The sequence below is a fragment of the Alosa sapidissima genome, chromosome 6, assembly GCF_018492685.1.
Source record: "Alosa sapidissima isolate fAloSap1 chromosome 6, fAloSap1.pri, whole genome shotgun sequence".
Classification (NCBI taxonomy): Eukaryota; Metazoa; Chordata; class Actinopteri; order Clupeiformes; family Clupeidae; genus Alosa; species Alosa sapidissima.
Window position 1 is genome coordinate 33,479,609 of NC_055962.1, and position 22,487 is coordinate 33,502,095.

At 43.1% G+C, this 22,487-nt stretch overlaps 2 protein-coding genes across 2 annotated transcripts; one reads left to right on the forward strand and one right to left on the reverse strand.

The window, feature by feature from the left end:
• Positions 1–775: 775 nt before the first annotated feature.
• Positions 776–5,008, forward strand: bpnt1 (bisphosphate nucleotidase 1). Its single transcript, XM_042094833.1, has 9 exons — positions 776–1,139; positions 1,704–1,825; positions 1,954–2,058; positions 2,160–2,267; positions 2,612–2,660; positions 3,469–3,560; positions 3,808–4,005; positions 4,218–4,323; positions 4,597–5,008. The coding sequence occupies exons 2-9, from the start codon at positions 1,706–1,708 to the stop codon at positions 4,740–4,742; spliced, it is 924 nt and encodes a 307-aa protein (XP_041950767.1). The 5' UTR covers positions 776–1,139; positions 1,704–1,705; the 3' UTR covers positions 4,743–5,008.
• Positions 5,009–5,108: 100 nt separating this feature from the next.
• Positions 5,109–20,795, reverse strand: LOC121711319 (serine/threonine-protein phosphatase PP1-beta catalytic subunit-like). The gene is made up of 8 exons (XM_042094821.1): positions 20,639–20,795; positions 17,250–17,381; positions 11,343–11,573; positions 9,202–9,306; positions 8,845–8,916; positions 8,455–8,606; positions 7,718–7,852; positions 5,109–7,486 (listed from the first exon to the last, which is right to left on the reverse strand). Exons 1-8 carry the CDS (start codon positions 20,688–20,690, stop codon positions 7,382–7,384), a joined length of 984 nt encoding a protein of 327 aa, XP_041950755.1. The 5' UTR covers positions 20,691–20,795; the 3' UTR covers positions 5,109–7,381.
• Between the last annotated feature and the right edge of the window lie 1,692 nt (positions 20,796–22,487).

Sequence of the window (22,487 nt, forward strand, 5' to 3'; positions counted from 1 at the left end):
GTAGCTCAAATGAAATAATACTAATAAAAAATAGCATTCCCAAAAGTATTAGCAGGGAGTCCCAAAAGTGTATTTTATTCAAAATGTGTGAACTGTGAACTCTGTGTCTTTGCACACACAGCTCAAGTTGTGAACAAGCAATATCCTACAAATAATTTGAAGTTCCCAAACTATGAGAGTTTTATGAAGTGCTGGCAAAAACATCTGAAATTACTACTTTCACTCACCTGATGAGAACTTTGTGAATTTGTATGAACATTTGAACTAGTGAATAAAATATAGAAAAAAATATCCCAGCAAGTCCCAGAAATATGACTTGAATAGAAGTTAGTTAGTTATTAACAATTAATTGATAAACTTGTAGAATACTTTGAGCACTGATGCAGTCAGCATAGGCCTCTTACATTGTTTGCAGGTAGGTCTACATTTCATTCCGTTTTCGATGGCAAACGCGAAACAGCGCCAAAACAACCACCAGTGGACAAAAAGAGTATTACATGTGTACTGTTAAGACTCGCTATAGAGAATGAATGGGGGAAATTACGGAGGTTAGAGTTTGACGATGTCGTACTCCCATGCGGGCCAGATGCTATATACCACGGACATGTTTTGTATTGGGGGGCCACCCAAAATGAAGTGGCGGGCTGTAGTTTGGGGACCACTGCTCTATACAGTTCTTGTAGTTATTGTGTGTGTCTGTGTGCATGCTGTATGCAGTTCTGTCTTTTTTTTTTCTCATCTTAACATAAGTAATCAATTGAGAAAGTTTCATGGTGATATCTATTATTTACATGTTTTACCCAATTCACTTAGTGTCTCACCTTAATTATCTTATTATGCAAATTGACCAAAGTGCAACTTTTAGCAACTAAGTTGGCCTATAGATTTCTGCAATAAAACTTTAGGGTACTCGACATTTCTGGGTTCAAGAAAATGCAACTACAGTAGACTATGAGCATACAGTAGGGCTAGGCCTAATGCTAGCACCCAGATGCAACCTTCACAGTGCGCATGCGCAAGGAAACCACTTGGTGTAGAAACCAGGACTGACATAACACCGCCGGTACTGCTATGGTACTGAATCGCTGGTGGCCAGCCAGTCGCGAGTTGTGACAGCGAGGGCATACTGATCGTAGCAGGTAAGTTAACGTAGGCTACATATTGCTATGCTGTTGTTATTTATTTTCTGTTTTTAATACGTCAGGCCGTGTTTGTAATTAGAAAGTAGGACTTTGCTTCTTCATGTACAGTGAACTAACGCTAGCTACCTTGGTTAGCTTCTTTGCTAGGCCAAACAGGAGTTTGGTAACGTTACATTGTAAGTTAACGTCAGTGTCATCAAGGAACGATTTATATAATGCACCTAACTTTAGGCTATGTTAAGTTATTACAACTTAGTTAACATTGGTTCATTTGTAGGTGTCTGTTACAAACGTGTACCATTTACTGTTGTAGTAATGGGCATCTTTTTACTGAATGGAAGATTGCATGTCTGCGGGCACAAGTGTAGCCAATGAGATATGTCTTAAGAGTATGTGGGTGTGTTATTAATGTTGAGAGATACAATGTGAAATGCCGTACAGTGGCAGAGTCAGGTGTGTGGTTGTGCAACAAGTAAAATGTAATGGTGACTAAGCACAAGCGAAGACCTTTCCCTTACTAATGCACATTATGCGTCACACTACTCGATGTATTTGTATTAGCCATGTCAAGCAGTCCTGCACTACTCATGCGGCTGATGGCCTCGGCCTACTCAGTGGCCGAGAAATCTGGAGCCATCGCAAGGAGAGTGATGCAGAGCGGAGACCTGGGCATAGTTGAAAAGGTGGGAAAGAAACTACATGTAGATGTGGAATCAATGTCTTTTCCACAATCAAACTACATATCTATTCATTGTGACACTATGTAACATGTGAGGCTAAAATGACATTAGTGACACTTTCTCATGTGTAGACAGGAGCCAATGATCTGCAGACTGCAGCCGATAGGCTGGTCCAAAAGAGCATTTGCGCTTCATTGTCCCACAGCTTTCCAAAGCTCACCATCATTGGAGAAGAGGTATCCGTCTCAGTGTCCTTATTTCTTAATTCAAAGATTTATTAAATGGACCTGTAGCTCAGGTGTGTGTATGTGTGACCATGCTGTTTGCCTAACTGCAGGACCTGCCAGTAGAGACAGTAGAGGAGGACCTGATGGAGACCAAACAAGCGGAGGAGGTCTTGCTGAAGCCCTGCCCACCAGAGTACAGCAGTCTGAAGGAGGAGGAGGTGAGGAGGACAAAGTCTACTCTCGGAAATTGTCTGATGGCTTAGACATTACACTGTGAAGCAGACATATCAGGATTAGAGGGTTTGGCTGGGGAAATATTTTGTCCATCCATACCTGAGAAAGTAATCAACTAAAGTATTACTGTATACAGTACATGTTCCCACAGCTGACACTTGTCATTAATCCAATTTCACAGTGTGAGAAATAACTGTAGACCGACCGCCCTAACTGTACATTATTGTACACCCACCGTTGACATGACATACTTAGAGCACTTGCATAGTTTATTGGTTGTTCAGTTTGGTTGATCAGCGTTTTCATTTGTGCGTTTGCCTGTTGAAAGCTTGTCGTGTGGGTTGATCCACTTGATGGCACCAAGGAATACACAGAAGGTAAGATATATATAAGATAATGTTTTTCATGCAGCTTACATTCATTTCAGTTCAAATCTCAAATTAGCTGACTTACAGTAATGCTTACAGCATCTGATTTATCACACTTGCTCTGTAGTGTCTTGGTTTATTTCCATGGTTGATTCTTTAGTTGAATGATACCACTGACCTAAGAGAGTAACAGAATGAAATGCACCCACTGACCTGTAACAGTTATAGGTCGGTATGCACCATACAGACCTTGGGACTGGTAAAAAGTGGCGCTTTTATCAGTGGGCTTTAAAGCTAGTGGTGGTGTGGTGTGATGGTGCTGATTTATTTATAGCTGTCTCATTTCCACTTTGCCTTAAACCCCTCTGCGTATTGTAACCATGTGCTTCCACACTGTCTCCCTCCTTTCTGCTCTCTCCATCTCACCTGCTTTATTTCTTTCTTCATTTTCTTTCTCGTTCTTCCTGTGCCGTTTTTGCTGTAGCCGCGAGTTAACTGTTCAGCCCCACTCACAGACAGAAGGTCGACTCAGGCTCCGAGCGTCAGCTGTTGGCTACCGCACTCTGTAGGCTCAGGATGGAAGGGTGGGGCAGTGGGGGGTTACTGGGATGATTCAGGTGCAGAGAGATCAGGAAGTCAGAGACACTTGAGGAAAGTCACTTATCTTTGAATCAGCTAGCACTTAAAGTGATGACTGATGAGGCATTTTGCTAAGCTAATACACCTTGTAACTGTGTGTAATGCTTTTGGGGTACAGGAAGGATACGGATTACTGTGCGGTCTTGTGTGAACAGATTATGTTGATGTTTCGATTCAGGGCTGCTTGACCATGTTACAGTATTGATTGGAATCGCATATGGTGGCAAAGCCATAGCAGGAGTTATCAACCAGCCCTTCTTCAACTACCAGGTATGAGATTTCATGGAGTTGGCATTCTTATCAACCTTTCCTGTCTTTAACACCAACAGCTAACAAAACCATTAATGTACTGTTCAGTTCAAGGAAATGAATTAGATCTGTAAGAGTAAAAAAAACACTGGCTCAGATCAACCACCACCTTCACAGGGCCTTGGTTGCCTGGAATAACCGATGTGGACTTGACCTCATCTTTTCTTAGTCTTTGCTGGTTGAACTCACCTCTTCTCTGTCCCCTTAGCTGGGTTCAGAGGCGGTCTTGGGCAGGACGATGTGGGGCGTCCTGGGTCTGGGAGCTTTCGGCTTCCAGCTGCAGGAGGTTCCAGATGGCCAGCGCATCGTCACCACCACGCGTTCCCACAGCAACAAACTGGTGACTGACTGCGTAGCAGCCATGGAGCCGCACAGCGTCATCAAAGTGGGAGGGGCAGGAAACAAGGTGGGTGGAGCTATAATTTCAGATTCCAATCTCAGCTTCTAACCCCTCCAGCAACTAAGCTGATTGCACCCAAGTAGACAAAAACTAATGGAATTCTTGATTCATTCTGCTTATTCTAAGGAAGCCATTTATCAAACTATAATAAGATCAGAACTAAGATAAATACATACCAACGCGTGGGCTTGTGTGTGGTTTACTGTTTGTTTTAATAGATTGTCCAGCTTGTGGAAGGGAAGGCCTCAGCCTATGTGTTTGCCAGCCCAGGCTGTAAGAAGTGGGATACCTGTGGACCTGAAGCCATCCTGCAGGCAGTGGGTGGTAAGGTTCCATCCCGGTTCCGACATTCACAAAGATGACAGTGTGCAGTTTGTGATGTTGAAAAGGCATTTTTGAATGTGATGTTCCGAGTCATTAATCTTTGGGATTTCTTGTGTACAGTCATCATAAGCTGAAACTCCATCTGCTAAGTGTTAATTAGTGAATTATTAAGAAAAAACATTACTATGCATGGGCAAGTATTAAATATATAGTGTGAACATTGCTAATGTTAAAGTGCAGATCATTTACAATGGCCATCTGTCCTTTCCCCAGGCAAGCTGACTGACATGCATGGGAATGCATACTGCTATGACGCCAACGTCAAACACATGAATTCAGCTGGTGTGTTGGCCACTCTGAGAAACCACGAGTACTACCTCAGCAGGGTACCACAGTCTGTCAAACAGGCATTGTCTTAAAGATGAAGGCATTCTGGGACATGTAGTTTTAAACTCCATCATGTGCCTTCCTGGTGAAGGATAAAGCTACACCTTAAATGTCACTACCTTTTTGTCAGATTTTGATACTTCACCTTGATATCAACAGTGATTTCAACATACATGAGGCAGCTGATAGAATTTTTGCCATGTGATAATGTTGCTAATGATTAATTGACTAATGAATTCCACTCATCTTTGCCATAGCTCGTATTTTATGTCATTAAAAGGACCAAAGTTATATTATACATTCTGGAGTCTCACTTTCTTTTGACACTGTTGAATAATGAGTACTCCCCTCAGAAAAATCTGAATTATCCCTGCCTGTACAAAAGACACGGGACTGAGTTGACAGCACAGTTCCATTTATTCCACTCAAAGAGTCTGAAACAAACTGGTACAAATTTCAAAACTGACCTTTTTTTTTCTTAATTTTTTGTCATTTAAAACACTTTTACATTTCCTGACCAGGAAGTGTTAGGTTTAATAGAGTAAAACAAGGCATACGGCAAAATCTAAATTTAAAGCCTGAAAAAGACCTTACAAGACGGACGATGCTTTCTTTTTCACGGGCACAAATGTGCGTGGAGACTGAAGGATTGACAGTGGAGACCGAAGGCTGAAGAGGACATGCAGACCAAAACATCTAACCCAGAAACAGTCTTATCCCTTTCCATATGTACACCTGGGCCGTGAACCTCAAACCAGCTCACAAAGACGAGTATAGTCCAGTCACTTTTGGTTCTAGTCTAGCATTTGATGTCCATAATCAACGATATGAATACTCTATGGTCTTTGGATTTCCTTTAGTGGAGGTGAGGTCTGAGGGAAAATTAGAATGAATTAAAGTTTGACGTTGATCATTGCGTTGAACAGAATTTCATAAATTGATGTCTCAACATCAAACTGAGTGGTCACGTTGCTTTTCCTCATAAACTTGGTCCTCATTAAATATTTTGATGATTCCCTCTAAATGCCAGCAGAGGCTCAATAGGAGCCACTAGGTGGCAGGACTGTCCTGCCTGAATACTGGCGGCTGTTACGGCAACCTCGCACATACACCCCCATCTTAGCTCATTCCACACAAGTGCACACGTACACCCATTTTAACTGGTGGAAGGCTCTCCACATACCTAACTCTAACTGATGGGGACACAAGCGCCTATCTGCTGTCCACCTGTTCGGTGTTTTTGTGAGAAAGCAACAGCACGCACTCTCAATTCATATAAGCACGATAACACGAGATTAGGAAGCCAAGTACTTGTGCCTCCTAAGGTCTACATTTTAGTGATTCTGGTGTCACAAATCATCTTCAGCCTTGGCCTCCACAGTGCATTCACCTTGACGGACTGCCACGGGCACAGGAGCAAGCCCTGAACGCACCCCTCCGGTGGAGAGGAGCAATGGGGAGAGGGGCCTGCGGTGAGCTGCAGGGAGGTCAACTCCAGTCTGACTGACCTATGCACTTTGTCAACACCCTTCCGCCCTGGAATCTCTTGCCAGTGTGAACGCACAGGCTTAAAACAAAACGACACACATACGGATGAGTGACAACTACGTTCTTTTTTTTTGTTTTGTTTTGTATGTTTTGTTTGTTTTCTTTAGTTTTGTTCAGCTGTTGTTAAGGGTGAATGGTTATGGTTCTCATGAGTGGTTTGGTATATATGTACACTTGGTTCTTTTTCACCGTCTCGGGAGCTGAATGGTAACACATCTCTGGAGGAGAGATAACATTCTTGAGTCTGGGGGCGGCGGGGGTCTGCAGGGACCGGGGGGGGGGGGGGGGTTTGGGGGGCGGGTACCTTAAGGACCAGGGCTTAAAGAGCCCACGGCCAATGAGAGATAGAACACGCATGGAGCTAATGCAGAGATGTACCCACTGGCTGAGGTGAGGGGGCGGGGGGGGGGGGGGGGGGGTTCTTGCCCCTTTCCGAATGGGGAGGAAAGAGAAATATATCCATTTGGAAGGAAGTGACATTTTAAATACAGTCTAGGATTCTGAACTATCCTCACCGGAGCCCCTACCCCTCCCCTTCACACAGGCATTTACGCACACACACACACACACACACACACACACACTTTCAACTCTTTTCTTCAATTGAAGGCAGGAAAGCATCCTTTCCACAAACACACACACCATCATCCTCATGTGCACAAACAGTCACACACACTATTTTATCAGATATTGCTGCACCTTGTAACCATAGAGGGTAGAGCACGACACATCTTATGGCAAAAACCAGTCACTTTCTATGGATCCCTTAAAAATGACCAACAAACAAGCAAAGGAACAGCCACATTAGTCACAGCAAATTTCTCGCTTTTATATGTACATAAGAAAGTGATGTGGAGTGTGTGTGAGTCGGAGTGTGTGTGTTTGTGCGTCTGTGTGTGTCTGTCTGTGGGCTTGTGTCTGTGGGCGTGTGTCTGTGGGTGTGTGTGTGTGTGTGTGGAGGGGGCTGTATGCACTTCCCTCAGCGAGACAGGAGAGAAAGAGAGAAAGAGAGGAGGTGGGGTGGGGTGGGGTAGGTGCAGTGGAGCTGTGGTGCCCCTGGGGTAGATGGGGGTGTTAAGGTGGGGGCCTGGGGGGGCGGTTAGCTGTTTGACGGCCCAGGCGCTCACCTCTTCTTGGGGGCCTGAGCCGTGCGTGGGGGGGTAACTGGCCGACCCGAGTTCACGCCCCCGTACTGATATTTCGCTTTCTTCTCCGAAGGCTTCAAAATCTGAGACACAGAGAGAGACACAGAGAGAGAGAGAGAGAGAGAGAGAGAGAGAGAGCAAAAAAGAGAGAGATGCAGTGAAAGAAAGAAATACCTGAAATACCTGAGACTGAAAGGAATGAGTGCCATGTCTATGACGGACACAAGTCGACTTGTTCACATAAATGACTGGGTTCATAAACTGATCATGTGCGTGTGTGTGCGTCTGTGTGTGTGTGTGTTAGAGAGAGATACCTGGAAAGAGCACATGAGCGACTCATCCACACTCATCATCCCTCCGGCGTTGTCAAACTCCCCGCAGTAGTTGGGAGCCGAGAACAGCGTCACCAGCTGTCGCTTGGCAAAGAACTCATATCCATCCTCCACCACCTGACACAAACAAAAACAAACACAAACACAAGCATGGCCCGTTAATCTTGACTCTGTGCCATCACTACTCTGACTCGAGGCCACTAATCACAGTAATAGTCAGAGTGAGCATCTTAAAGTTCACCTCAGCTGAACAGCTCAGTAGGGACACTCAAATCCATCAGAATTAGGAGACACAGGGTGCATTTTATCACAATTACTTCCCATCATTATTAATCACTGTTTATCCGTGTTATTTACATAGTATCTACACACTGTTTAGTATGGATGCGCTAAGAGATGCCCAGATTAAAATGTAGACATACTGTAAAAAAAAGGAGTGGAAATTCAAGGATTCAAGGAAGCTTTATTGTCATTCCTACATTTTCACACAGGAGCGAAATAAATCTAAATAAAAATAGTAAAACAATTAAAGACGGGTAAAACAAATATAAGACACAAAAAAAAAAACAAATGTATCATCCTATCTAAGAATCTCTACCGTTGCAGTATGCGCAGTGAATGACAGCAGTGTTCAGGGTGTTCAAAGTCGATGAATAAGTTCATGACTAAAGTGTGGCCATTTTTCCTTTTTTCCTTGCGTTTGTACAGACACGACATACCTGATGTGCTCTGCAGATGAGGTCCAGGTCATGCCGGTTGAGAAACTTGCTGACCACATCGGCACCGAAGGTGAAGGACACGCCGCGATCGTTTTCGCCCCAGCCCTGCACGTCCTTGTCCGGGTCTGACCACAGCAGGTCACACAGCAGCCCTGACGACGCATGCGTACATACACCCACAGAATTGAAAAGCTAAACAGCCCAAAAACAGTTCATGATATCAGCACATACCCTTACTGCTAGTGTGTTCAAACTCTCAAGCAAAGAGAGGGAGAAGAATGAAAATGAGCAGTAACAATTACACATTACATTTACACAGTGCTTTAACAAAGCGATGATTGAAAATCTAAATCATGTTTATGGGGTTTTTATGTGTGCTCAGTGGTGTACCTGTGTCTGGTACATCTGTAGGCCTCATGATGCGACGGATCTGCTCCATGGACTGGAGGTCAGGAGAGAGGCCTGCAGACAGTGGGGGGGGGGGGACAGTGGGATCAGACCCCCAGATGGGAGAGAGAGCACGCACACACACACACACGACCATACACAACCAGTGATGCAGACATGCACACAGCCACACAGATGGCCCCACAGACAACATTCCACACACAGATAGGAACACAAACACACAGATGAAACCACAGACTTGGCAGACAGACAGTTGAGCGAGTGGGCCAATAGCCAGACAAGGCTGATAGATAGACAGGCAGATGGTCTGGCAGATAGCCAGCCAGACTAAACACTCACCTCCATGACAGCAGAAGATCTTCTCATCGATGATGGCAGCAATGGGCAGGCAGTTGAAGCAGTCTGTGAAGGTCTTCCACAGTTTGATATTGAACCTGCGCTTGCCTGCATATTTTTTGAGATAAAGCAATAACACATGTTATGGTCCACAGAAGTATTTATGTGTGTGTGTGTGTGTGTGTGTGTTCCCAAGATTCATACAAATGATATATCTTGTCTAGACAAAGATATACTCTGCGCTTCCACTCTTCAGTTATACTGCAGTGGTGATGAGACTGGGTTGGGACAAGTTGCTAAGTAATGTCTCATTACATCATTTATCATTTCACTGTCTCTGAATCATTCTCTATTAGTCAACAAAGGGGGTAGGATTATTCATAGAACTGCAATATAAGAATTAAACTTAATCGACTAATATTTCCTTTCACTTACATATGTACTACTGCTTTACTACTTTTTACTACTGTTTTACTAATGTACACAGCCTAATGTTTTCACTACTGTTTTACTGCTACACTATTTTTCATGCTATATTAGCACACATGATCAATGGCTGCGGTCAGGCTTCTGCTACAATACTGACTGAATGAATGGCTATAACCCTATTACCTCAACCTGTTCTTTCACTGAAATAGTTTTTTATTTTACCTAGGGCTGTCAATCGATTAAAAAAAATTAATCTAATTAATTACATACTCTGTGATTAATTAATCTAAATTAATCGCATATATAATTTTTGCTGAGAAAGTATTTTAAATATTTAAATTCAAATGAATCATTGAATTATCAGCATTAGTGACATTAAAGTTCAAAAACTTTTTATTATTATTTTCACTGTCATTGCCATAATAATCTATGATATGACCTAATATGCTGAGGAAATAAATTCAAAAGTGCGTCGGGAAGAAGTTTTTTTCACATACAAGGCATTTCATTCCAGATATAACCTCGGGGACACAATGAAAATAAATGAACACTCCCCTCAATGTCAACACTATTTCTTTCCATTGATGTGCGACTTTAGAGTTGACAAACTCCGGTGATATACAAATTCCTTGCTGCAGACATTGCAGAGGACTAATTAATTTAATTTAATCAACACTTTATTTTTGACTATTTTAACACCATCAGGCGGTTTTAAAGTAAATGGTCCAATCAATGATCCAGGCAGCACATTTTCTTCTCTCTCCTTCATTTTACAGTAATGGTTACTAACTAGAACAGCTCGGGGTCAAAGGTCATACGGAATCGATTAATCTGCGTTATTTTTTTTAATCAGTTATTTTTTTTCTCAAATTAATTAATCGAAATTAATCAGTTATTTTGAAAGCCCTAATTTTACCTTGTCTATATTATACTTTACTCTCCTATTTGTCCATATTATTTATGCTGGTCTCTAGACCTTACTCTTGCACTTTTGGACTAATGTTGGACTACTTTTTGCACCTTCACCATGACACTCACTCTCTTGAGCACCTTGCCATGCACACATAATTAAAGGACTATGGTTGGACTACTTTTGCACCTTCACCATGACACTCACTCCCTTTAGCACCTTACCAGTCCCGGCCCTGTCACTACAAGCGTCTTATGCTTGATCACCCTCAAGCACATTGGACTTTCTTAATTTAATTTATATAGTGTATTTAGTTGTGTTAGTTTTCTTATCTTTCTTATCTTCTACTGTCTTTATTGTACAGTGGAGTTTAGTTATATGTTTATACTTATACTTATGTTTACATTTCTGCTGTAAGTGCATGTTGTGTGTGATGTCTGTATGCTACTGAGACCCTTGAATTTCCCCATGGGGATCAATAAAGTATCTATCTATCTATCTATCTATCTATCTATCTATTGTAGGATGTTCTAAAGAACATATTTGGAACATCCCTGGAATCCCTTTTAGAAGGAATCCCTTTTGGAATCCCTTTTAGAAGAATTAGAACAGGCAATAAAAGGCCCGCTCTGTAACTCACTCTAGTCATTTCTTCACCGATTTCTCACTTCTGTTTTCGCATTTTTCTCCACGGGTGCATATTTCACAACAGTCTCTTGGGTCTTTTCGCTGGCTCTGCCATGATGAGAGTGTGTGAGTGTGTGTGTGTGTGTGTGTGTGTGTGTGTATGTGTGTGTACACTCACACTCATCATAAAAGCCGTAGATGCGGTTGATGGAAGCGCACTCGTGGTTGCCGCGCAGCAGGAAGAAGTTCTCGGGGTACTTGATCTTGTAGGCCAGCAGCAGGCAGATGGTCTCCAGCGACTGCTTTCCTCGGTCCACGTAGTCGCCCAGGAACAGGTAGTTGGCCTCAGGTGGGAAGCCCCCATATTCAAAGAGTCGCAGAAGGTCTGTGTACTGCCCATGGATGTCCCCTGTATCGAGAGGAGAGACAGAACACAAAATTAGATTGAGAGAGAGAGAGAGAGGGAGGGAGGGAGGTGAGAGAGAGAGAGAGGGAGGTGAGAGAGAGAGGGAGAGAGGTGAGAGAGAGGGAGAGAGAGAGGCAGGTGAGAGAGAGAGGAAGAGAGATTAAGAGAAGGGAGCGGGCCCTGATGTCTGATTGCTGTCCTTGCGGCTCTGATGAGGGTCTTGTTCTACAGACTCTCTTGGGGGCGGGGAGGCCATTTATATCCCAGTGTTCCACTTTTTGCCCTACACACCAGGCACCTCCCCCCCAGACACACACACACACACACTCTTACACACCAGCACTCCCCACACACACACACACACTTAGACACACCAGGCACCCCCACCACCCCACACACACACACAACCACTTTCACACACCATCCTCCTCCTCCTCCTCCCCTCCATGAGCATTAGCCTGCACAGAATTCTGGGAGGACAGGGTGAAGGGAGAGGCCTGTCAGAGCTGGACTAATCACTGACCCCCCCACAGCACCAAGGACAAGCCGACTGCACAGCACAGACAAGGCAAACTCGGCAAAATGACTACAGTAATGAGAAAGCATTTGTTATCCAACAGGAGGGTGCCCATCCTTCGTTAAAAGCTGAAAAGGAGGTGAATAATATCATTTAACCTCCAACATTTCAATTCACATCGATAGTCTGGCGTTATAATTTATTTGCCTCGGGTATTACTGTGGAGTGGGTATTTAGTTTTTAGTGGCAGGCTAACACATACTGATGACTTGCGCTAGCCTAAAGGCCTATTCACACCAAGAAACAATAACGATAACTATAACCATAACGATAAAAGCGTTCACACTGAACAGCGATAAACAAAGTCTCTCCTTGTGTTAATGAATGTGGCGGTTAAAATTCGATGGGTTCTGATTGGCTATTAGCTTTTTATCGTTCTGAAAATCGCTCTGACCGTGATTCCCAATGATATCGTTCTTCATGTCGTTATCGTTTATGTGTGAACGTCGTAATTCATATTAACGAGAACAATATTTATTTATAGTTATCGTTATCGTTTTTGTTGTGAATGGGCCTTTACACCTGCAAACTCTGCAACTAGAAGGACTGGATAAAACGTGTTGAAAACGGTCTCCACTCATGAATATCACACTTGCTAACTTGGAAATGAGGTCCTACAGGTATGTCCAAAATCCTGAACCACCCCTTAAAAGCGATGGTTCGGAGTAATTTCACCCTAGGGTCCTTTGCACCATGACCCGAGCCAAACACCCTCCCAGAACCTGTTTTCCCTTGGTCGAACCCTGGTCGAGTAGCGCTTTTAGAAACTAAACAGAGTTTCTGCAGGTGTAATGGAACCAACTTTTATCTCGTAAATTACCCCACTAATAATGCCCTGAATGGTACGAAACTTACTCATAAAACGAGGCATTGAAAAGTTTGTAGGTACACCAGAAGTTTATTTAAATAACACTTGCCTGATGGATGGTACTATCTGCTACTATACCGCTGCGTCGACGTTACTTTTGTGAGTTGGGAAAAGCCCGTAAAAGTCCTGGCATGGTGCAAAGGACCCTAGGGTGAAATTACTCCGAACCATTGCTTTAAGTAATTGTTAAGGTAGCCTAAAGTACTCTAGGTGTCTGAGGTGAAAAAGACGCTGGCATGCCTTTCTCACCAGTGAATCATGTTTGGTCCAATTCAGATCTTCAGAAATATGAACACCAAGATATTTAAAACTCTCTACCCTTTCCACCTGAGTCATTGATCTGGAGTGGTTGGTAAACTTTCTGCTGATCACGCCTGAAATCTATAAACATCTCCTTAGTCTTGGTAACATTTAGGAGTAGGGGTTGTTGTCTTGGCACCAGTTTGAAATGGCTTCATTGTCCAGTCAGGTGCTTTGGACTTCAGCAAATCCTCATTTTTTTTTAGACTCACTTTGACAGGAGGCTCACAACACTGGCGCACCACTGAGTGAGAGCAGCTAGCGTGTGCTCTGATCGCTGGTCTCCGCCGTGCTGCTCCGGGGTCCTGCTCCCACCCACAGATACAGAGCGTGGCAGCTTTTAAGCCCACAACCGGCTGTTTCAAGGGCAGCCGGGCAGGTTCTGTAGCCAGGCAGCCGATCACTCACTCACAGGCAGGCAGGCTCCCACACACGCATACCCACACATACACACTCACTCACACAGCCACATACAAGATACTCTTACATACATATACACACACACACACACACAGCCACATAGAGGATACTCTTACATATATACACACACATTCAGTCACAAACATACATGTACACAAAATCACAAATAACACACACAATTACAAATAAGACACACATACATACGACCTACACACACAAAATCCGAAATAAAACACACATACATACACAACCACACACACACACACACACACACACAACCATACACACACACAAACACACACAACCATGGCACACATACCCACATACACAGTGCTTGCTGGGCTGCAAGGTGAAGTACCGGGCTCCTGCCGATTTTGTTTATGGAGCCGCAGAGCTGCGGAGACAGCAGTGCACATAAGCACTTGGACGTCTCTGGAATATGCCAATTTAGTTTAATGGGAGCTGCTGACAACAAAGTACATCAGTGGAATTTTACACTTGGTCATTTTAATTGCCAATAAACCTGACAGGGAAGGCAAGAAACCAGGCTGACCAACAGAAACCGAGAGACAGGGAGGGGAGATAGACAACGCGTGTTGGGGGGCCGTAATAAAATGGCTTGTTCTAGACATCATGTTCAGGAGGATAATCGTTAAGATAATTATGGCCCATAAGGTTAATAGAGCTCATAAAATGCATTACACACACACGGGTCAGGTTGAGGCCAGGATAAGTTTAAAGAGTGAAAGGACTTCTGCCAGCTGGCAAACAGCTGTACTGCTCCAGCGACAATCTGCAGATGTGATACCGTCTGATTCATCCAGGTGCCACTGCCAGACGTCACACACAAGGATGCTGAATGCACACTGCAGTTCGTTGCCTGTTGATGGGCATGTAGGCAGTAGGGGTGTAAAGGTCAAGAGGGGCAGGCGAATTCCCAGAAGTTGAACCACCCATGGAGCCGTGGTTATCAACTCTCTGCTAACCCCATAGAACGCCCATTCATTTGGGATTTTTTGGAAATCCTATAACTTCATATAACATATATCCTGTGCTGACATTGTAGCTTCTGTATTATCTACATGAACAATAGAAGGCAAAACAGGCTCAACTACCTCGTACGTAACGTTGGGTTCCCGTAAGAAGAATAGTTAGCATGTCTGGTTGTAGAGAAGCTAACTTTTGACGTAATTTGACGCAATTATGCCTGAGTCTTTCTGTCGCACAGTAGGGAAACAACTGTATTGTTTGGATAAGAAGCACGGAAACTCATGAACAAAGCTATGTAGCCTACAATACCATTGCATGTTAAGGTAAAGCATTACATAGAGGCAAGTAAACCTAATAAAAAAACGGCACTAACGTTAATCATTTCAGAGGTTTTCGATGGATTGACTGTAGGTCGGAAAAGTGGAAAGACGATTAGGCTATAACTTTTTTGTTTTGTTTTACCATGATTGTGTTTGAAGATGATCATGTCTGGTAGTTTCAACATTAACACGACTTGATATCACTTGTGATGATGATATTAATAATAATACATAAATAAATGTTTAACTTTGATGACTTTGAAGGTGAAGGAAGTGTGAGAAGAATTTCTGTGTGAACCATCTATCATACGAGTTTCAAGATTTAGTTCGATGGCTAATGGCTCACAAAGTTGCTAATGGCTCACAAAGTTAAGTGCGAGTCTGCGCAGTACAATGGCAAGCCAACTGAAAACTTCCAATTTGCGTCAGTGCCCTCCCATTGAAAACGACGGAGTCTGTTCATCCATTTCTTTTACTGTCTATGGTAAAGGTACATGTATTCCTACCGAACCGTTTAGGTACAGGGTGTTCAATACAGATGTGTACCAAATGTATTTAGAGGGAGAGGTTTTTTGTTTTCCGAGGTTTTGTTTTAGTTCCCAAACAAACATATTAGCCTAAATGGCGGATCATATGTCAGTTTAGTCAATTAACGTCAAAAAACATTGGACACCTTTTTAAAATACTAATCCCATTGCGTATCAGCAATATTGTCAGTGAATGTCAGGTTAGCCGTACCTACAGGTTTACTGTACCGAAAATAAACCGAATCGTGACTTCAAAACCGATGTACACACTGAACTTTGATTTTTGTGTACCCTGACACCCCTAGTAGGCAGTGAGCAAAAAGTAGGCTAAGTGATGTGTGGGCATTAATGTATGCATCTATATGCATGAGTATCTATATATAGCGGCATAGTTTTATGGTGACATATGGTACCATTTTGATGTATGCTATTTGTCTTTACGTATAAGATGTATGAGAGGTGTTTATGTGTATGACAGATAGGGTTGGGTATCGTTTGGGTTTTATCCGATACCGGTGCTAAATCGATACTTTTAAAACGGTGCCTGAACCGGTACTTTGTCTTTAAAATAAAATGGTCTAAAGCATGAATTGCTTTTTATTGATAAGACAAATTGGAACATGGAATTGAACTGTTATATTTAATTTACTATCAATATCTCATTGCTTCTACGCATAATACATTTAAATGTTAAAGCAGCTTGCCATGGATGCACACACAATGGTAAGCTCTGCTTTCAAGTTTATACAGTGTAGGCGACTTGCCATAAGGTATGTTAAAACCGCCTGCCATGGAACTGCCCGGTCATGGACAACGGCATTTGTAAGCAACCTAATTTTCAAGTTCATTCAGTGTGTTCCCAAATTCTTTAAAGACATTTAATGGTGTTTCCCCCCATAACACGCAATAATTTTAAACATGTTACATAATATGCCAGTGTTGAAGTGTTTAGATTCCCAGCGCTAGGCATTTTAACAGCAACTATGCGCTAACAGGCTACCCCAATGCAGAGGTATGTAACCTACATACGGTATTTGTGTTTTTGCAAGCTAACTTTTAGCATGATCTTCATATTCATTGTGATGCTATATGGGCCTCATGCACATGAAAGATTAATGTCATGTCATTATGTTGTTTGGAACACACCGTGAAATAAAGTTTTCACATTACAACTTTGCTGATAACATTTCAAATAAATGCCAGTTAGCACATTAGCAACATTATTGTGTAAAGTATACTGTTGATGTTGTTTCATAGTCTTTTGCTTGTGTGTAGTTAGGCCTACTGCTAGATTTTGACAGGAGCTCGTGATATTGGCTAGCCTACTTGGCATGGGGTCATGCAAGCTGTCAAACACTATCCACTAGCCTGGTGCACCCCTCTGCTTTAAGCTTATACAGTACATCTAGTGTTTATGTTAGCTAACTGTATCTGGATGTGTTGCTATCAGAGCAAGACGTTAGAGATGGTGCAAGACGTGTAGTGATGCCTCGTATTTATAAAAAAAAAAAAAAAAAAAACGTGAGATTTAAGTGGCACTGAAATGAGGCACCGAAATCCATGTTGTTATTCGATGTAGTTACTACCGTTTGCGTCGGCACCAGTGCCATATTAGAACCGTGTTTCGGTGCCCAACCCTAATGACAGAGGTGGGGGGGGGGGTGTCTGCACACTCACCACAGATCTTGAGCGGTGCCTCAAGCTCCAGCAGAATGGGCTGGCTCAGGAAGATCTCGCGGGACTTGATGCAGAGCCCACGGACCTCCGCCTCCGTCATCTGCACAATCTTTCCCGGCCTGCATCCTCGCACTGAGAAAGGGAGAGAGAGAGAGAGAGAGAGAGAGAGAGAGAGAGAGAGAGAGAGAGAGAGAGAGAGAGAGAGAGAAAGTTCAGAGAGAGAGTGAGTTCAGGGATAGAGGAAGAGAAAGAGAGAGAGAGGTGTTAATCCTTCTCACCATATTCCCCTGTCTCTGAGCTGTAAGCCTTGGCAACACTCTGCTGTGGAATCTCATCTTGGGTGAGTGAGTGAGAGTGTGTGTTTGTGTGTGTGTGTGTGTGTGAGTGAGTGAGTGAGTGAGAGAGAGAGAGAGAGAGAGAGAGAGAAAGAGACAAGAGAGGAAAAGAAGCGAGAGCTCTACTCAAACAGAAGGCTTGCCCCTGGACACACCACTAGTTTGCACAATATCAAACACCTCTGTCTCCCCGTGGACTGCCTTCAGCAGTCTTCAGGTTAAAGTGGACTGGACTGGACTGGACTGGACAGGAGGCGCTCCAGGATCCAGCCCTCTCCCCTCTCTCCGTTCCGTCAGCTACTGCAGCAGCGGTGGCCTCCTTCGCATAGGGACGGTTTTCAGGGGGAGTGTTGGGCCAGCTGAAGACACTTAGCCTACATTCCAAAAATGAGCAGCGCTAACACGTGTCTGGTCGCAGAGAAGACGGATCGGAGGATCACCTGAAGCGCCGGACGGACCCGCTCGTCATCACCACCACCACCTCTCCAATCAGGCCAGCCACATCAAAAGCAGGTCGATGGCACTATTCACGGAGCGGCGGAGTGCCACGCACACAATTGAGAGCACTGAACTGGGTCTGGGTTAGGCTTCAAAATAACAGTAAACACACAAGCGAATAAACAACACACAAATACTACATCGCTTTAACACATCACAACCAAACACACGTGTTACAGGTTGAGGTAAAGCGTACGTCATCACCAAATCAGGGGTACTTGGTGACCTTTGAACTATTAGACTCAAATCCTAGGCTACAGTGAATAGTGGAGGTGAGTACACTGCAGGGGCACTGAGGTTGTGTTTTAAATCTCCTTTAGGTGTACTGGTGTGGGCCGGAAAGAGTCCTCTGTACAAAAAAAAATAGTAAGATCCGATTCAGATCATGATGCAAGCTAACTCAACCGTGAGAGTAACTCAGCTGTCAACACACTTTTGAGAAATCAGGCAAATTTTTAAATGCCCTACCTGTTCAGACAACCACAAGCCTGCTTAGAGCAATGCATTCACGTGTTTTGTGGCATACTACCAACCAGTCCCACAGGTCAAGAGCGAGTTCATCACTCTCTCTACCTGCCTGCTCTAAGGGAAAGGGTCAAATATCGATATCGGCCTTCAGAATCCAATATCGGTCGGGCTCTGCTATGTAGAGCTTAAAGGGAATTCTGGCGATTTTTCACATAGATCTCATGGCTCATGAACATGCCCCCAGTTTAGTGCTGTAGTTGCCTGGTAAGCTAGGTAAAACCAATTGTTTTTGATCGAGCCCGACAGTACTCTGTGACCTCAAGAAACAGAGATCTATGTGAAAAATCGCTGGATTTGGATTCACTGGATAACTCACAAGGACGATTTCATCAATGCCAGCTAAAAGCAGCAGTGTGCAGCAGATTACACTATAACTAGGCCTGGCAATGCCCAGAATCTCAATTTCCCAAAGCTGTACCTTTTAAATAGCAACCAGCACTGACTCCCACACAGACACAGACCTCAGGCAACTAAAATAAGAAGAGTGAACCGTTGCACTCCTGCCAAGGCTGACTGTCTCCCATAACAACAACATGTGTGCATCACACACACAAAAGGTCAACACTTTAACCTATCCAAGGACACTCTCCCTTGCACACATCTATGCATATTCTCATGCTTCACATTTCATGCCATGAATACACAGTGAGAAAAGAAGAGTATGGAGGGACAGAGAAAGAGAGGTGGGGAAGACAGAGAGAGAGAGAGAGAGAGAGAGAGAGCTAGTAGGGCAGGTGGCTGCCACTGCTGTGCTTATATTTTGTTCCAAGTGGGACAGAGAGTCATGTGCACTGTAGACGAGCAAGTGGATTTAAGTGGTCTCCTATTCACTGTCACTCATTGTCTTTCTTGCTTTTCATTCCTATTTCTATCATTATCTCTCTCGCTCCCACACACACGCACCCTTATTGTCTTCATAATACTATGCCAACTTCAACGTGTTAATATCTTAACACATTTTCAACACATAAAAGAGGGGGGTCGGACGGCACACAGCACTTCGAAAGCAAGCACTCGTTAAAATAATTTTACTATGCTACACGGAATTAATGTTATGGATAAAATACTATCAAGACTGTAAAGTGAGTTGTCATTGTGTATCTAACACAATGTGCAAGCTCGCTGTGTCTTCACAAGAGGAAACATAACATGTGTAGCTGCTGACAGGCTTAGACAACACCTTTACCAACAGAATGAAACCATAACTCTTGTGATGGACAGGACAATGTTATTTACCGAGACGTTTGTGATCGTGCACAGAATAACAATGTGCGACGATAGGAAGAACTGGTGGCGGGCAAGGCCGCCTCCATCACAGCGTACATTGCTGAGCTAGTCGCGGGTAGAAACCATAGCAGCAACCTGCAGCACACAACGCTGCAAATGATTATGTGGGGGTGTGTTCGCAAGCTCCCGCTACGGTTCCTGACCCGACCTGAAGCAGCTCACAATTTGGTATTTCTTGATATTGAAAAACAAATGTTAATCCAAACAATGTGTTAACTCATACATTAGGTCAGTGTAAAGCTCATAATCGAAATGACACCCACTGTATCTAAAGCAAGCTTGGGCTACGAAACGACTGCCTGATTGCATCCAAAACATCTGACAAAAAACAGACAGAGCTGCTGGCTTGACGACAACGATAACGTTAACAGTTAGCTAGCTAGCATGATGGCTGGGTAACCCAGAACGCAGCCTACTAAAAGGAACAAGCTAATGTTAGATAAATATTTTAGACAGTTCGTCGAAAACGTGGTTACTATTTTGTTGTAAGTATGTTTTTTGTTTAGGCAAAACAAAATATTGTGACGCTACAAAGCTAGTCAGCCAGCCACAGGCTAACAAACTGTACTTTGACCACATCTATCGTTAGCTAACAAAAATAGAACTGGCAGACAAGCTAACGTTACTTGCGTGTCTAATAACGTCGACTGTCTATACAAGTCATTTTTATGGTGATACAGACTATAACAACGTTTCAGCCAAGAAAAAATTGCCACACGTTGTTAATACAAGGTACATTACCTTCCAAGAGTCGGGAGATGATGCTGTCAACGTTAAGCTCACCCTCCGCCATCTTCTGAGAAGAACTGTGAAGAATCGCGATTCTCTTGCTCACAGCCAGAGGGCGACAGTGATATTACAGGACAGACGTTAGTAAATCACCTCCATAGTCGTCTCTTTAGCCTATATTTATGACATTTTACAAGAGATATAATAGGCATAGCTATGTGGGCTACTTAGTGTGTGTGTGTGTGTGTGTGTGTGTGTCAAATTTCGAAAACCGCCTATCACATTCACATCAGCCTATCAGCCTATCAGCATGGGTATTCAACTGGGACAATTACAGCTTATAAAAAATTAATAAACAGGCCATTTTCATTGACAGTTATCAAATTTCCCTTTCAAAGGATTCAGTTTGGATTTCATGTTTCCTTGGCTTCCTCAATTAATTGTTCTGGGGAGTTATAACCTATAAGTTAAGACCAGTCCAAAGGCGTAAACTAGCCTACAAAGTGGTTTTATGTGACAATACTGTTTTATATTTTATATTACTATATTATTTAGGCCTATATTGTAAATATAATATATAAATTATATAAGTGGCATTTGACAAACTTTACAGGAGAGCCAAAACAAAATTTTGACCACACTTCACTCAACTGTATTTATTAACCTTCAACCACAACATTGCAACCACATACATACTTTTATGAGTAAGTACTTAAGTGAACATATTATGGCATATTAACACGATAAACATATTCTAAAACCTTGTAAAATCTTGAAAATATGGCAAAAACATCAAATACGCCTTTTTGGCACCAAACATTTCCAATTCTTCTAAAGAAAAATAGGGTGTATCTGCTGATCAATGCAGAAATTATTGGTCAAAACACTGGTTAAAAACACTCTAACTTCATAACTTTTCATTTTATTCAAAATACTGTATATACAGTCATTTCATTTTGTCATTTCAAACTGTTTAACATTTAATTTCTAACAGTTTAATTTCAATTCTCATTCATGAGTTCACATTCATTCATGTCAAACTGTTTAATTTAATGTTTTATTCATGAGTTCGCATTAATATATTTCATTTCAAACAGTTTAACATTTAATTTCAAACAGTTTAATTTCAGTTCTCTTGTTTATTACGCATTTCACTTTTTAGTTCACTTATCTGATCACTCACTGCCCACTGTCAGTGTTATAGAACTCTGCATAACAGTGAGGAATACTCCCATTGGTCCACAGGTGAGCAGGTCTTTTTTCTTTAAGGCACTGATCTCTGGACTGTCATACATTGAGCTGGGGTGTGTGGTTCTGGTGCCTCTGGTGCCTCTTGTTGCCTGTTGTGCCACCGTCAGTTTTCGGAAGGTTGGGGCAGTGAAATCATACTTGAAGAAGATTGTTTTTGGTATAAGTATATATATACTCTTTTGATCCCGTGAGGGAAATTTGGTCTCTGCATTTATCCCAATCCGTGAATTAGTGAAACACACTCAGCACACAGTGAACACACAGTGAGGTGAAGCACACACTAATCCCGGCGCAGTGAGCTGCCTGCAACAACAGCGGCGCTCGGGGAGCAGTGAGGGGTTAGGTGCCTTGCTCAAGGGCACTTCAGCCGTGCCTACTGGTCGGGGTTCGAAACGGCAACCCTCCAGTTACAAGTCCGAAGCGCAGTACGCCATGGCTGTCCCCATGGTTCAGCTTTCGTGTAGCGGAACCATTTAATCTTCTGCCAATGAACTGATTGTCCCTCCTCATCTTTTGTTCTGTTTTTGAGTATGTTGGAGAGGGACTTGAAGTCCAGAAAGTCCTTGTGTCCAAGTTCATGTACACTGTATGGGTCGTTCTTTCTTGCCAT